The 14,496-nt window shown below is 34.4% G+C and overlaps 1 protein-coding gene across 1 annotated transcript in view; it reads right to left on the bottom strand.

The window, feature by feature from the left end:
* The window catches only part of LOC144437480 (uncharacterized), a 29,713-nt gene that overhangs the window by 5,906 nt on the left and 9,311 nt on the right, over positions 1-14,496 (bottom strand). The window contains exons 8-22 of the mRNA XM_078126423.1: positions 14,156-14,336; positions 13,583-13,694; positions 12,702-12,800; positions 11,732-11,805; positions 10,794-10,808; positions 9,143-9,314; positions 8,536-8,654; positions 7,982-8,126; positions 7,214-7,399; positions 4,770-4,949; positions 3,839-3,978; positions 3,010-3,207; positions 2,403-2,529; positions 486-605; positions 185-338 (exon numbers count right to left, since the gene is read on the bottom strand). Coding sequence (XP_077982549.1) covers positions 185-338; positions 486-605; positions 2,403-2,529; positions 3,010-3,207; positions 3,839-3,978; positions 4,770-4,949; positions 7,214-7,399; positions 7,982-8,126; positions 8,536-8,654; positions 9,143-9,314; positions 10,794-10,808; positions 11,732-11,805; positions 12,702-12,800; positions 13,583-13,694; positions 14,156-14,336 — 2,022 coding nt within the window. The remainder of the gene's footprint in view (positions 1-184; positions 339-485; positions 606-2,402; positions 2,530-3,009; positions 3,208-3,838; positions 3,979-4,769; positions 4,950-7,213; positions 7,400-7,981; positions 8,127-8,535; positions 8,655-9,142; positions 9,315-10,793; positions 10,809-11,731; positions 11,806-12,701; positions 12,801-13,582; positions 13,695-14,155; positions 14,337-14,496) is intronic.

The raw sequence follows: 14,496 nt of genomic DNA, 5'->3' as shown, positions 1-14,496 counted from the left end.
CACATTTTCAATAAATACATATTGCATGGGTGACTGAAATAAGTATCAGATTATAATTTTCATAAAACTGAGTATTAAAAAAATAAAATTTAAAATTGCATTATTGAAATACTCAGTAGGTTATAATATTCCAAACTGACAAAGTAGAATTGAACAATGATCAGTCTAGTGTACCAACACCTACCATGTTCTTTGTCCTCATCATCTGAAACATCCTCGGCTGCTTCTACAGGACTTGTAGGTATATCATTAGACATTAGAACTAGATTACTACTATTAACACCATAGGCTTCACTGTCTGTACGGACTGGCGACGGATCACCTCCCAAGGCAAAAAACTACAAACAATACACAAATAAATACAATTTATTTTATATATCACATGAATTCATTGATATTTTAAAGGCAAATTTAGAAGACAAATGAATTCTGCAAGTATATGAGAATCTAAGCATTACTTTGTTTATGTTAAAAGTTTGACTTACCAAATCAAGCCGTGCTGTGATGACTTCAAATATCCTACATAGATGTCCAGTTCCATCAACATATGAACACATCATGACAAACAGATCTAGTAACTGACGTACAACAGATAATTCCAAATTCTGCAAGAGAGAGAGAGAAAGTGTGTGTTGTCATTTTAATCAGCTGTCCAGTTGAATCAATATATCAACATACACACACGTACACATACACACGCCTTAAGTGTGATCAGACTGCACATTTCATCCATGGTGAGGCTCACTTTAAGTGTGATTAGATTAATACACATTTCAACCATGGTGACACTCACCTTAAGTGTGATCAGATTGCACATTTCAACCATGGTAGTAAGACTCACCTTCAGTGTGATCAGAGTGCACATTTCAACCATGGTAGTAAGACTCACCTTAAGTGTGATCAGATTGCACATTTCAACCATGGTGAGACTCACCTTAAGTGTGATCAGATTGCACTTTCAACCATGGTGAGACTCACCTTAAGTGTGATCAGATTGCACAATTCAACCATGGTGAGACTCACCTTAAGTGTGATCAGATTGCACATTTCAACCATGGCAGTAAGACTCACCTTAAGTGTGATCAGATTGCACATTTCAACCATGGTAGTAAGACTCACCTTAAGTGTGATCAGACTGCACATTTCAACCATGGTGAGACTCACCTTAAGTGTGATCAGATTGCACTTTCAACCATGGTGAGACTCACCTTAAGTGTGATCAGATTGCACTTTCAACCATGGTGAGACTCACCTTAAGAGTGATCAGATTGCACATTTCAACCATGGCAGTAAGACTCACCTTAAGTGTGATCAGATTGCACATTTCAACCATGGTAGTAAGACTCACCTTAAGTGTGATCAGATTGCACTTTCAACCATGGTGAGACTCACCTTAAGAGTGATCAGATTGCACATTTCAACCATGGTGAGACTCACCTTAAGTGTGATCAGATTGCACAATTCAACCATGGTGAGACTCACCTTAAGTGTGATCAGATTGCACTTTCAACCATGGTGAGACTCACCTTAAGAGTGATCAGATTGCACATTTCAACCATGGCAGTAAGACTCACCTTAAGTGTGATCAGATTGCACATTTCAACCATGGTAGTAAGACTCACCTTAAGTGTGATCAGATTGCACTTTCAACCATGGTGAAACTCACCTTAAGTGTGATCAGATTGCACTTTCAACCATGGTGAAACTCACCTTAAGTGTGATCAGATTGCACTTTCAACCATGGTGAGACTCACCTTAAGAGTGATCAGATTGCACATTTCAACCATGGTGAGACTCACCTTAAGTGTGATCAGATTGCACTTTCAACCATGGTGAGACTCACCTTAAGTGTGATCAGATTGCACATTTCAACCATGGTGAGACTCACCTTAAGAGTGATCAGATTGCACATTTCAACCATGGCAGTAAGACTCACCTTAAGTGTGATCAGATTGCACATTTCAACCATGGTGAAACTCAACTTAATAAGTGTGATCAGATTGCACATTTCAACCATGGCAGTAAGACTCACCTTAAGTGTGATCAGAGTGCACATTTCAACCATGGTAGTAAGACTCACCTTAAGTGTGATCAGATTGCACATTTCAACCATGGTAGTAAGACTCACCTTAAGTGTGATCAGATTGCACTTTCAACCATGGTGAGACTCACCTTAAGAGTGATCAGATTGCACATTTCAACCATGGTAGTAAGACTCACCTTAAGTGTGATCAGATTGCACTTTCAACCATGGTGAGACTCACCTTAAGTGTGATCAGATTGCACATTTCAACCATGGTGACACTCACCTTAAGAGTGATCAGATTGCACATTTCAACCATGGTGAGACTCACCTTAAGTGTGATCAGATTGCACATTTCAACCATGGTAGTAAGACTCACCTTAAGTGTGATCAGATTGCACATTTCAACCATGGCAAGGTTATAGGACTTGGCCATCTCACCAGTTGGCTTAACCTGGCACTCTTTATGTAAATATTCACTTGTCATGTGCAATATACAATGAATTCTGAGAAAGAAAGAAGACATACAAACATTTGATTCATTTGATGTCAGATTTATGTATGGAGAATATCAAGGCAATACTACACATCTTGTGTGTAATAATACATTCAACATACAGTTTCTATAACAAAGTGTACAACTTATGGGGTTATTACACGGCTTTGACAAGGTGATGTTTTGACAACATGCGGGGTTATTACATGGCTTTGACATGGTGACGTGTTGACAACATACTGGGTTATTACATGGCTTTGACATTAGGTGACATGTTGACAACATATTGGGTTATTACATGGCTTTGCCAAGGTGATGTTGACCATAGATGACATAGATAGAATATACTAATGGACTTGTAGCAGTACATTACAAAGTACTAAACTTGAAATATTAAATTGCCACAATAAATGCTTAATGCTGATTTCAGCATTGGTATAAATGGCAGTGTTTAAATTCTTGCCTAAAATGACTTTTCATTATGACTTACGCTTCTAGCAGAGCTCTGTACATATCACTAATTTCACTGTAATAACCAATATGATAGACTACGATGGGTAGGACACTAATTGCACGTTCAATATCACAACTTCTGAGGAAATGTGGCAGCCATGGATGGCACTCTGTTACTGCATACTTCTCCATCAATTCTGGATACCCAGTTCTGATTTCATCCCTCACACAGCAACTGTACAGGAAATTATTCATTGTTAACATCAGGGAATATTATAATTCTTTGGGTGTTGCATCCAGAAATATACATTGTTAATGAAGTAATGACAAAACATTCTCAATAGGCTTTAGGGACCAATTTCCTTGAAAATCACACTTCTTCAAATTTCTCTAAACTTTGCCATATGAAAGCTTGTTCCTGGTCCTTTTGAAATAATGAAAGAAATCTGTGGGTTCACATCTTATTTTCAAGGAAATCATCACTCTTTTATTTTCCCATAGAACTGATACAGTATTTGGTGGCCATATTGGATTGGTGGCCATATTGGATTCTAAAATGACTAAATTTTGATAATATTTTGACCTCTATTTCAAAAATTTGCATGTGACCCCTGATTTTTTTTCTTGATTTTAACTGAGAATGGGTTGAAGTTTTCTTGAACAAAGTAATAGTAAGAGTTTTATGATTTTCATTTCAGAGGCATATACGACATTAAGCAAATGCTCATGGTTGTTTGTATATATGAATTATTCTGAGCTGTGTTTTTCTCAAATAATACCAATGTATCTTTATGTACTGGTGTATTGGTACAATGTCTGTAGTTGTTATGATGTATAAATGTTAGATACTGTATTTGCCAACATACTTGAGAAAACCTTCTAGTGGTGTTTGTAGTGGTTGTATATCCACTCCTGATTTCAATTCTTCTGCCAGTGAATGATGTCGATGTGCATGGACAAATAGTTTCTGGAATAGATTCACTACAGTCATCTCCTCAAAAGATTTCTGACAAGAGAACATCAAACATCAACAATGAAAATACAAATTTGAAAGTTACATTAAAGGTTAGGGCTTCAATCCTAGGTTCTCACTTCAGTGTTACCTTATAAAGCAATAAGGAGTACACAAGATTATTATTCTGTTCTGGGCCAACTTTTTCTAAAGCTCTGCAATACAACTGTTTTAACATCTATATGTTAATTGTACTCCTAACTGGGTCATCAGGAATATCAAGTATATGATGGAAATAGCATGCATCAAAGGGAGATTTAGGAATGGACATGCAAGATAATGTACATGTATTCATCAATTATACAATGCATCACATAATTATGATAATGTAAGTAATTCATTCATTCATTCATTCATTCATTCATTCATTCAAAGCAAAGCAATAACACTGGAAATCAAAGATTCTAGTTTAGATGAGTACTCAAAGTCCACTTTCTGTTTTTTTATCACACAAAACTGTTTGTACATTTATTGGACATTTTATGGTGTCTTTATAGTCTGGTTGTGTATAGCATCATGTACCTTATTTTTGCAAAGGTCAGCAAATAAAGGTCAAGATGAGGTCAGACTACGGTTAAGTACGATGGCATCCTTGAAGTCACAGTAGTTTTTTGGGCGCAGGCTATCATATTTTTTTCTATCTTAGTTGTACATACTTCACTTGTATTTTGGCTACATACCCTTTTCCTATATTCTAACAAACAACACTCATTATCATTCACAGCACACACACATTTTTTCATTTCCATCAGTGTCATTTCATATGTCAACTCAGGTCTCCTTACCTCTGATGTACAGTGAGGAAAACAGCTGTGAGCTAACATGACTATCTCCATGGCAACCACGGTCAATTTGTCAAAGTTTGGTCGATGGATGATTTGGTGAACAATCCTCATCCATTTTGGTAAACCATCACGAATCACGTCAACTATAGATAATGCAATATCCCGACATGCACCTGGATCCTGGGTAAGAAAACAATGTTGGTGATAATTTGGTGAATTTTTACAATTATTTTTATATCACAAATATAAATTGGCAAAAGAAATCTAATTACTATTATGTTTCCATTAGAATGTAGTGTTAGGTTAGTTTATCACTTGTAATAGTTTGCAAGCATAATTGACTTTCTAGTCTAGTAGTCATATCACAGAATAGTTACACACTGCAACAAAGATTATTTTAAGTCAGAATGCCCCAAGGAACCAATTACCCTAAAAAATCAAAGTTGTCAAAATCTCTCAAACCTTTGTCATATGAAAGCAGTTCTGATTCCTTTTGATGTAACATAAGAAATTTGGCTGTCCACCATCTTGTTTTCACGGAAATCAACAATTTTTTTCTCTATAAGGCGGCCATATTGGATCGATTCTACTAAATTTTGATAACGTTTTGGCCTCTAATTCAAAAATTTGTATGGTCACCTCTGATTTTTTTTCTTGATTTAAACTTGGAATGGGTTTGAGTTTTCTTGAACAAAGTAATTAATTTTTTTTATATTTCCAATGCACATGTTAAAAGCAGAAAGTGATACCATAATTAGTAATTATCAAAGTTAGTAAACAATAGAGTATTAACAGCAATAATACTCTGTCAACACATCACACCTTATTAAGAGTTTAATACAATGCCAGACTGTTTTGTTCAACAGAAAGAATAAAACACATTAAAAAAACAATCATTTATCAATGAAGTTGGATAAATTCAATCATTTTTTCACTGCAAACACATAATATAATACACAAACAAAAACCAATATTTACATTTAATGTCTACAAAATTGTCAGCAAATTAAACAAAATAAAAAAAAAACATATCATCAAATGATAAAAATCAATGTAAAACACATAGAAACAGAAAGTTTTCCCAGAAAGACGAACCAACTGTTACATGGTAAAGATTTCTCAGAGGCTAGCACACTGAGCAGTACCAGTAGAAGTCACGACAGAGATTATACTATAACTCGCTTGAAGAAGATCTACAAAAACTTGCATTTTATGCTAGACTGCATACCTTTACATGTTTCTATCACAATGTCATGCAAAAATGGAAACATGATAAAACATATTAAATATTGAATATTACATCATAACTTTTCAAAATCAAAACAACTGCATGGTATCCATCATAGATGTATCAATTTTTATATAACTCATTTCATATCAGAACCAGGTCATTCTTTGGTAACTGAGTGATTTGATATTACAAACCGTCAACTGTTCTAATTACTGAGTGATTTGATATTACAAACCGTCAACTGTTCTAATTACTGAGTGATTTGATATTACAAACAGTCATCTGTTCTAATTACTGAGTGATTTGATATTACAAACCGTCAACTGTTCTAATTACTGAGTGATTTGATATTACAAACCGTCAACTGTTCTGATTACTGAGTGATTTGATATTACAAACAGTCATCTGTTCTAATTACTGAGTGATTTGATATTAGAATTAGTCAACTGTTCTAATTACTGAGTGATTTGATATTAGAAACATGTCATGTTCTGGCAAATCAGTGATTTGATATTAGAAAGTCACCTGTTTTGATAACCGAATGATTTGATATTATGAACATTCTGTCAACTATTCTGATAACAGCAATTTGATATCATGAACAGTCTACTCTTGGTTAATCAGTGATTTGATATTATGAACAGTCTGTCAACTGTTCTGATAACAGTGATTTGATAATATGAACAGTCTACTCTCTTGGTTAATCAGTGATTTGATACTATGAACAGTCTACCATTTGGGTGAATCAGTGATTTAATATTATGAGCAGTCTGTCAACTGTTCTGATAACAATGATTTGATACCATGAACAGTCTACTATTCTGGTTAATCAGTGATTTGATACTATGAACAGTCTACTCTTGGTTAATCAGTGATTTGATACAATGAACAGTCTGTCAACTATTCTGATAATGATTTGATACTGTGAACAGTCTACTCTTGGTTAATCAGTGATTTGATACTATGAACAGTCTACTATTCTGGTTAATCAGTGATTTTATATGAACTCAATATATTCATCACAGGTTCGCTTTAACGCTGAAAACAAAATTGTTCTTATTTACTGCAACAAAAACATGGTAATCATAACGAGATTGTAAAATATAATATCAAATACTATTAGCTGAAGACAGCATTAAAACCTTATAGTGACCACTGCACAGCTGGAGATCACATCATTTTGAAAGCACTTAAACTCCATAAATGAGCATACCTTCCAGGAAGCAGGAGGCTGTTCCAAGAAATGAACCAACCGCACAGCATGATTGATGGAAAATTTCAACGCAATACAAGCTCCATAGCACATCAAAGTAGTTTCATTCACTAAGTATTTATTCCATAAAACTTTCAGTATCTGCATATCATACCATCGAATACACTCGGTGATTAGAGGTAACGTCTGTGGAGATACAAATCACATTGTACTAAGTCAAATTACATCATTTTTACATCGATATATAAACTTTAAGGTTAATAATGGTGGTATGTCTGTGTTTCACAGCATACTGTCTTCCTGTCTGTACCCAATACTAATAAAGATAAATTGTCTTTCTGTTGATTACACTTAATAATGCATGCTACAGTTTTCTTTTCCATTTCAACAATACTGTACATGAGGCTCCTTTCTTCTGTAAAAAAAACCCACAATTGATCAAAGCTGTGTAAAATTAATATTACTCATCAATTCAGACATTTATGACATTGTGTACTGTACAACTTACATATAGGCCACCTTCCTTTATTTCAAAACATTATCTAGGATTAAATACTTTAAAACTTTATGATATAGTGAACTGCATAAAGACCATAGATGTTGGAGAGAGAGATAAGACTTTTATGCTGACCAATCCTTCTTAATTTCAACATGTTTCAGCCAAAAATTTCACCTTTTATTTCCTAAGACTTCTCTGTTGGTCCAACCTCCTTAATTCCCATCTATGTCAACCAGGTATGCAATGGTGTACAATATTGTCAGACTTACCTGTTGTCCCATCCTCCTTAATTCCCATCTAGTATCAGCTAGACATTCAATGGTTTCAAACAGTAAGGACTGCAATATTCCAGCCATGGACTCACACTGGACAGAATTAATCCACTCAGGTACAATCACATCCTCTAAACTGGTCCTGAAAAGAGACATTGACAGTGAACTACCTACGACAATGACATGAAAGGCAGACCCACCTATTTTATTAGACAAGAAAAGTTTTTATTAAAGCCTCAGTAAGCACATCAGTATGTCTTTGATATCACTGGTCACCTCATTAGATCACATGACAAACGCTCCCCATCACATGACTATTCAACTATCTACTTTAACAGGATAAAGGCAAGACTTGGCAAAATATCACTGGTCAAATCATCAGATCATATGACAAGTAGCCTTTGTCAGATGACTTATGAAGTATTTACTCATCATGCACTACAAGATGGATCAATGTATAATTTGTTATGAGTATTAACTCAATATCATTGGTCAACTCAATAGATCACATGGTAAACACTCCCAGTCACATGACTTAGATATCTACTTACTCTCTACACGCAGGATAGAGGCAAGACTTGAGTAACTCAATATCACTGGTCATGTCATCTGGTGTTTTCTGGTTTCTGACTGGTGAATGTAAACAGCTGACATCACCTGCTTCTGAAGACTGCAATGAAATTAGTCACTAAATTAATGCATGATGATTTCTATGAAAGAGTCGCTGCATGAAAAGTTTAATAAATACATTCACAGTGGTAACCCTTAGCAAACAGCTTGGGCTTGTTAATTGTTAGGAATTCAAATAACTAAAATTCAAAGGTTTTCCACAATAACTCATTAACAAAAACAGTTTTGGAATTATTATCAGAATTTGAATCAGAAATGGGGTAGACATTAGCATAGGTACCAAAGTCAAAGTCAGTGTTCCCATTAAAATTAGCAAAGTTTTTGTGGTTGTCCTCCCTGCCATGCACATACATATAGTTGTATTTGCTAACACAGTTAACATACTTTACATTCCAATTTATAATCGATTAATGCTTTCATTTTTTATCCAAGAGAATAAAATTGACACCATAATCGGACATTGTAAGATTTGTAGTTACCTATTACATAGTATAATGCATACATAAACTGACTGTAAGTTCTAATTACCTTCAATGCATGTGATTCATCCATTCTCTTTGTCTGATTCAATAAAGACGTTGCAGTAGCGAGGAATTTTAATCTTGGTGATATCTTCTGTTTTTCTTGCTTGGCAAAGTAGGAGTAGTGTTTCTTGATTGGGTTGTGTGTCTGTGGTCCAACCTCCATTAGTGTCATTGCCCTGTACACAGAATAACCAATTTGTGAATCACATGTTAAGAGTAAGCCATTACCAACCACATACTAATCATCATCATCATGTTTAGTATCTCTCAGTAACTATCAATTCATCACAAAAAGTCACATCACATCACCTAGCAACCTTACTCTTATTTGCTTTAATGTCATATTGCTTAGCAACCATGCAATATATTGTTGTCTGTTCCATTTTCAGTGAAAGTGATTCTAATTATAGAGCAGACTAACTGTTACATTATTCTTTTCTTGTATACAGTCCATTCACAGTTTCGGAAGTATTAGGATGTATGCTACTTGAAGGGTTACTCCCAAAATGTCAGTTCTGATATCTTTCAGCAACCATGCACTCATCACTGTGTAATATCGCTTAGCAACTGTGGACTTATCATCATGTGTGATATCTTAGCAACCACACACTCATCACAATGTGATATATCTCTTGGTAACCATACATCCATCACCATATGTGATATCTCTTGGCAACCATGCATCCATCACTATATGTGATATCCCTTGGCAACCACACATTTATTACCATGTGTGATTTCTGAATAAAACCATACACTCATCACTATATGTGGGACATTGCTTAGTAATACACTCATAACCATGTGAAATATCTCTTAGCAACCATTTGCTCATCATTATGTGTGACATCTCTTAGCAACCATGCACTCATTATGTGTGACATCTCTTAGCAACCATGCACTCATTTATGTGTGACATCTCTTAGCAACCATGCACTCATTATGTGTGACATCTCCTAGCAACCATGCACTCATTATTTGTGACATCTCTTAGCAACCATGCACTCATTATGAGTGACATCTCTTAGCAACCATGCGCTCATTATGTGTCTTATCTCTTAGCAACCATGCACTCATAATTATGCGTGATATCTCTTAGCAACCATGCACTCACTACCATGTACAATATTGTTTAGCAAACAATCCACTCATCACCATGTGTGATATCCCATGATGACGGTTGATAGAATGGCTTTATTAAGTATGGACTTTGAAATGTGTACAGCTGATAATGCTTTGAGTGTGCAAATGCTGCATGTACTACAGTGTGTCAAGCTACTTGCAAGTTATTATCAGCCACATCTACGTCATGAAATGTACTTTGTAAAAAATGTATTACATTCGTAGAGATGATGAAAATGTAGTGGTGGTTTACGGTGTATTATACAATGGCAAAGCAAAAAAGATCTAAAAATGCTGTTTGCAAGCATTCTCATCAGAAATCAAAGATTGCAAAAAAAACCAAAAAATAGATAAATAAATGCTGTGTTAGATAATAAACAAACCTTAGTGAAAGCACATCAACATTAAATGCAATCCAGAAAATAATATGGTATAACTTTTTAAAAATAATATTTATAAAAGTGTTAATGTGAATACCAAATGTGAAGGATAGGAAAGAATATGTTAGGAATTGAAGAATTTGTACAACAAACCTTTTGAACATTTTCCTGTTTAGGTGAGTGCATATAAAATGTTGGAAGTAATGTGGTTAAATTGAAATTGACACATACACTGGTAAATTATTGGTAAATTATGCAAGGAATGTTTACATTGTTATATTACTGAACTATACTGGATAGCAAGGAAAGGGGTAGTCTTGCTGCTAGATGTTCAGGCTTTCTCCCGATACGATAAGCGAACGAAGTTCGTAGTGAGGGCTTGCCTGAACTCGACGGTGATGTTCGGTCATGTGTCATATTCTATCGGAAGAACATCCGAGGTCTAGCAGCTAGACTAGGAAAGGGGTGACTGTTTGAATGATGTTAAAATTGTTGACTAAAGGATCATTGTTATAATAACATTGACAAGGATGATTGTAGGTAAATAGTTACTGATTTGGTTTTACTGTAAAAGATGTCAAATGCGTATTATTTTCAATCTAACAACTTCTGTTGTGAGTATTATCACAAGCATGCATTCTTTTTGAGAAAACAATGGCTGTAGGAACTCTTAAACTTGGCAATACATGTATGTTTGACCAATATTTGTATCTATGTGATTGTAAGTATGTTGAAAGGAATATGTTTATTGAAACTCATCAATATGCAAAGTAAAAAGGATGAGCCAATCACACGACTGTAAATATTAAAATTTGAATATAACTGAAACAAATATGAAAATTTGAACTTCATCAATATGCAAATAAGAAGGTTGAGCCAATCACAAGTTTGTGAATATCAAATTAAATATTGTATGTTAACATCTGTTTAGCCAAACTATCCGCAAACTGTACATTACAATATCTACACTAATTGTGTATCATTCACAAACCAAGGAGATTGAAGATTCAAGCCATTTTTGTACCTAATTACTGTTAGCTTGATGACAACATCCTATACAATGAATGATGTCATTTGTCATGTAATATTACCTCTTAGTCTGTAGTTCCTCTGGTATGTATGTTTGTGTATCTTTCCTCCTTTCACTGCTGGCCCTTGTCAATACCTAATACATGGTAGGAGAGAACTTTGTATTATTGTCAATACAATGATTGATATGTTTGACAATGACTACCCTTTCATATTATGAGAACAGTCTCTATTAAAGTAGACTGAGTGTGTATATTAGGCAGAACTGAACTGAATGTAAGGAAACCACTGTTGGACAGAAGTGGAAACTATTAAAGTGGCCATATGGATGAGAATTTGGTATTCATTTTGGATTTTTATTTGGTAAAACAGCTTCACTATGTTTTTCTACTTGAAAAAATGATGTGAAATAACATATACCAATTCATGTTTGCAACTCAATAAACATTAAACAATGTGTAAAATGTTTGTTATTGTACGTACAATAACAAACTTTTTACACTTTTTGCATCTTTTTGCAATATATTGAGTTATGAACACGGACTTGGTCAATGTTCTTTCACGTTATTTTTTCAAGTAGAAAAACATAGTGAAGCTGTTTTACCAAATAAAAATCCAAAATAAATACCAAATTCTCATCCATACGGCCACTTTAAAGCTGTAAACACAATCTGACATACATGTCATATATCATAATGATGCCGTGGAGTGTATATAAATATGTATACCACCATGACAAACAAGTAAACTTTGATTAAAGTTATTGACACGTGTTCAGAAAAGTATTGAACACTTTGGTAATTGAACATCTACTCTAGACCTAAACACTTCAGCAAAATATCTTCATCAACCGAACAGATTTGATAATGTGAACAAAGTTTTAAAAAAAAAAATTTAAAAACAGCCTGAAACAGCTCACCAGCTTTAAAACAGTCATTGTGATGAAAACAGCATAAATCTGATACCACAGTGGTGAATAATGTCATACAGTGATGAATACAAACACAATTTACAAGACGACAAAATGTTTACCTTTGGATTATTACTTTGTGATATTGGTGAATTAGGTGTCCGTTCTTTACCAGCTGATGATGAACGTTCCTTGTCATCACCTTGATTTCTAGTTTCATCCTACGAAAACAAACAGGAAAACATAATTACACATACATCTACAAGTAGATTTCTTGTAACATTTAGTCCACATGTAACTCCCTGTAACTCCTCCTGGCTGATTAATTGCAAGTCGTTATCTTTGACTGGTCTTCAAGTTGATTCAAGCAGTCTTGAACACAAACCAACAGAATTCTCAAAAAATGAATAACTCAGTGCTGATACTTGAGAGCTTTATATCTGGCTAATTATGAGACACACTTTCACACATTGTGTTAACACTGAACATTCCTCCTGTTATTGGGCAATACCTGTTGGATGGTTTATAAATACATCGTAAATCAAATTATCCGACCAATTTGCCATAACTTACTAGGGAACTTCTCTTCATTAAAAATATAAACAATGACAAATGGACTATCAGCAAGCTAACACAGACACAAACTGAAACTATACTCCAACATGTTTATACATGTACAAATTATCAAAATTATTATATGATGAATAAATTACAATCACAGTACAGCATTGTTGAACAGTCCTGGCTATGGGAAGACATATACCAGGTACTGAGTTTTACTTTTTATAGACTTCCATAATCTAACAGCATACATTTTGGGGACTTCCATCATTTATACTGTCTTGACTACAGGGTTTTATATCCACATAATCAAGACACCACTGTCACCAACTTGTGTAATCTACCACATGCAATAACACTGGTTTTTATTTATATCTATCTTAGTCTACCAATAGTACATTTTTTTGTGGTAATAAGTTCATGGAATACTTTTAGAACTTACCAATGAATTTTTCTTGACTAAGACATGTGCATGAAATGCTCTATGTAAACTTGTACCACCATGACTCTGACTTCTTTCCTGAGATTTCGAATCTAGCATTCTATTCTGTCGACTAACAAAAATAAAGTGACAAGTCAAAAATCAAGTAACACACTTTAAATATATAATTTTTTTCTGAAAATAAATAATACAGTATCAATTAAGCTGGGATATACACAAGACATTTTCAAATGATCTTATGATTTATAGATTTAATGACAAGACACAAAACTTTGATATTTAGCATTATATGAAATTGATATTATTTCATCATTTTATTCTCAATACCTGTAACACTATTTCACCTCGTGATAGAGGGTCAAAATAAAACAAGAACACCAACTTACTCTCGCACACACCTATAGTGAAGCATGTGTAGTGCATCGATCATAAATCATGGTATAAAAAAGAAATTGAACGATTGTTATTTCTTATCATGCCTGGGTGATAAGAATTGTATCATTGCATCAAAGAGAATGTATACGGATGGCTTAACAACAGTTATTAATTTGTGGACATTCGTAAGACATTTACCTTGCAGTAACTGTGTCATCAGTTGATGCCATACCATCAAATTTATGTGGTGGTAAGGCATAGGATGGAAATAGATAATGAATGTGATTGATAATTAAAAACTTGATGATGAGTTCATAGGCAAATAACCTGCCTTCCCTCCATTCCCAGGCTTTAGAGATTAAACTGTCTGGTGTTGTATCTGAAAACACAAACAGAACCACATGGTTACACAACTTTACTTCAGAGTGTAGTAAGGATGTATGTCAGACAGAGGAATGACCTGGTGAACACTACTGTTACAAGAAAAATAAGTTGTAGGGTCCTGATTCAATGGAGGTTGGGATCCAGGTGGGTTCAAG

The sequence above is a fragment of the Glandiceps talaboti genome, chromosome 7, assembly GCF_964340395.1.
Source record: "Glandiceps talaboti chromosome 7, keGlaTala1.1, whole genome shotgun sequence".
In the NCBI taxonomy this organism is placed as follows: Eukaryota; Metazoa; Hemichordata; class Enteropneusta; family Spengelidae; genus Glandiceps; species Glandiceps talaboti.
This window is presented reverse-complemented; position numbering and strand designations above follow the sequence as displayed.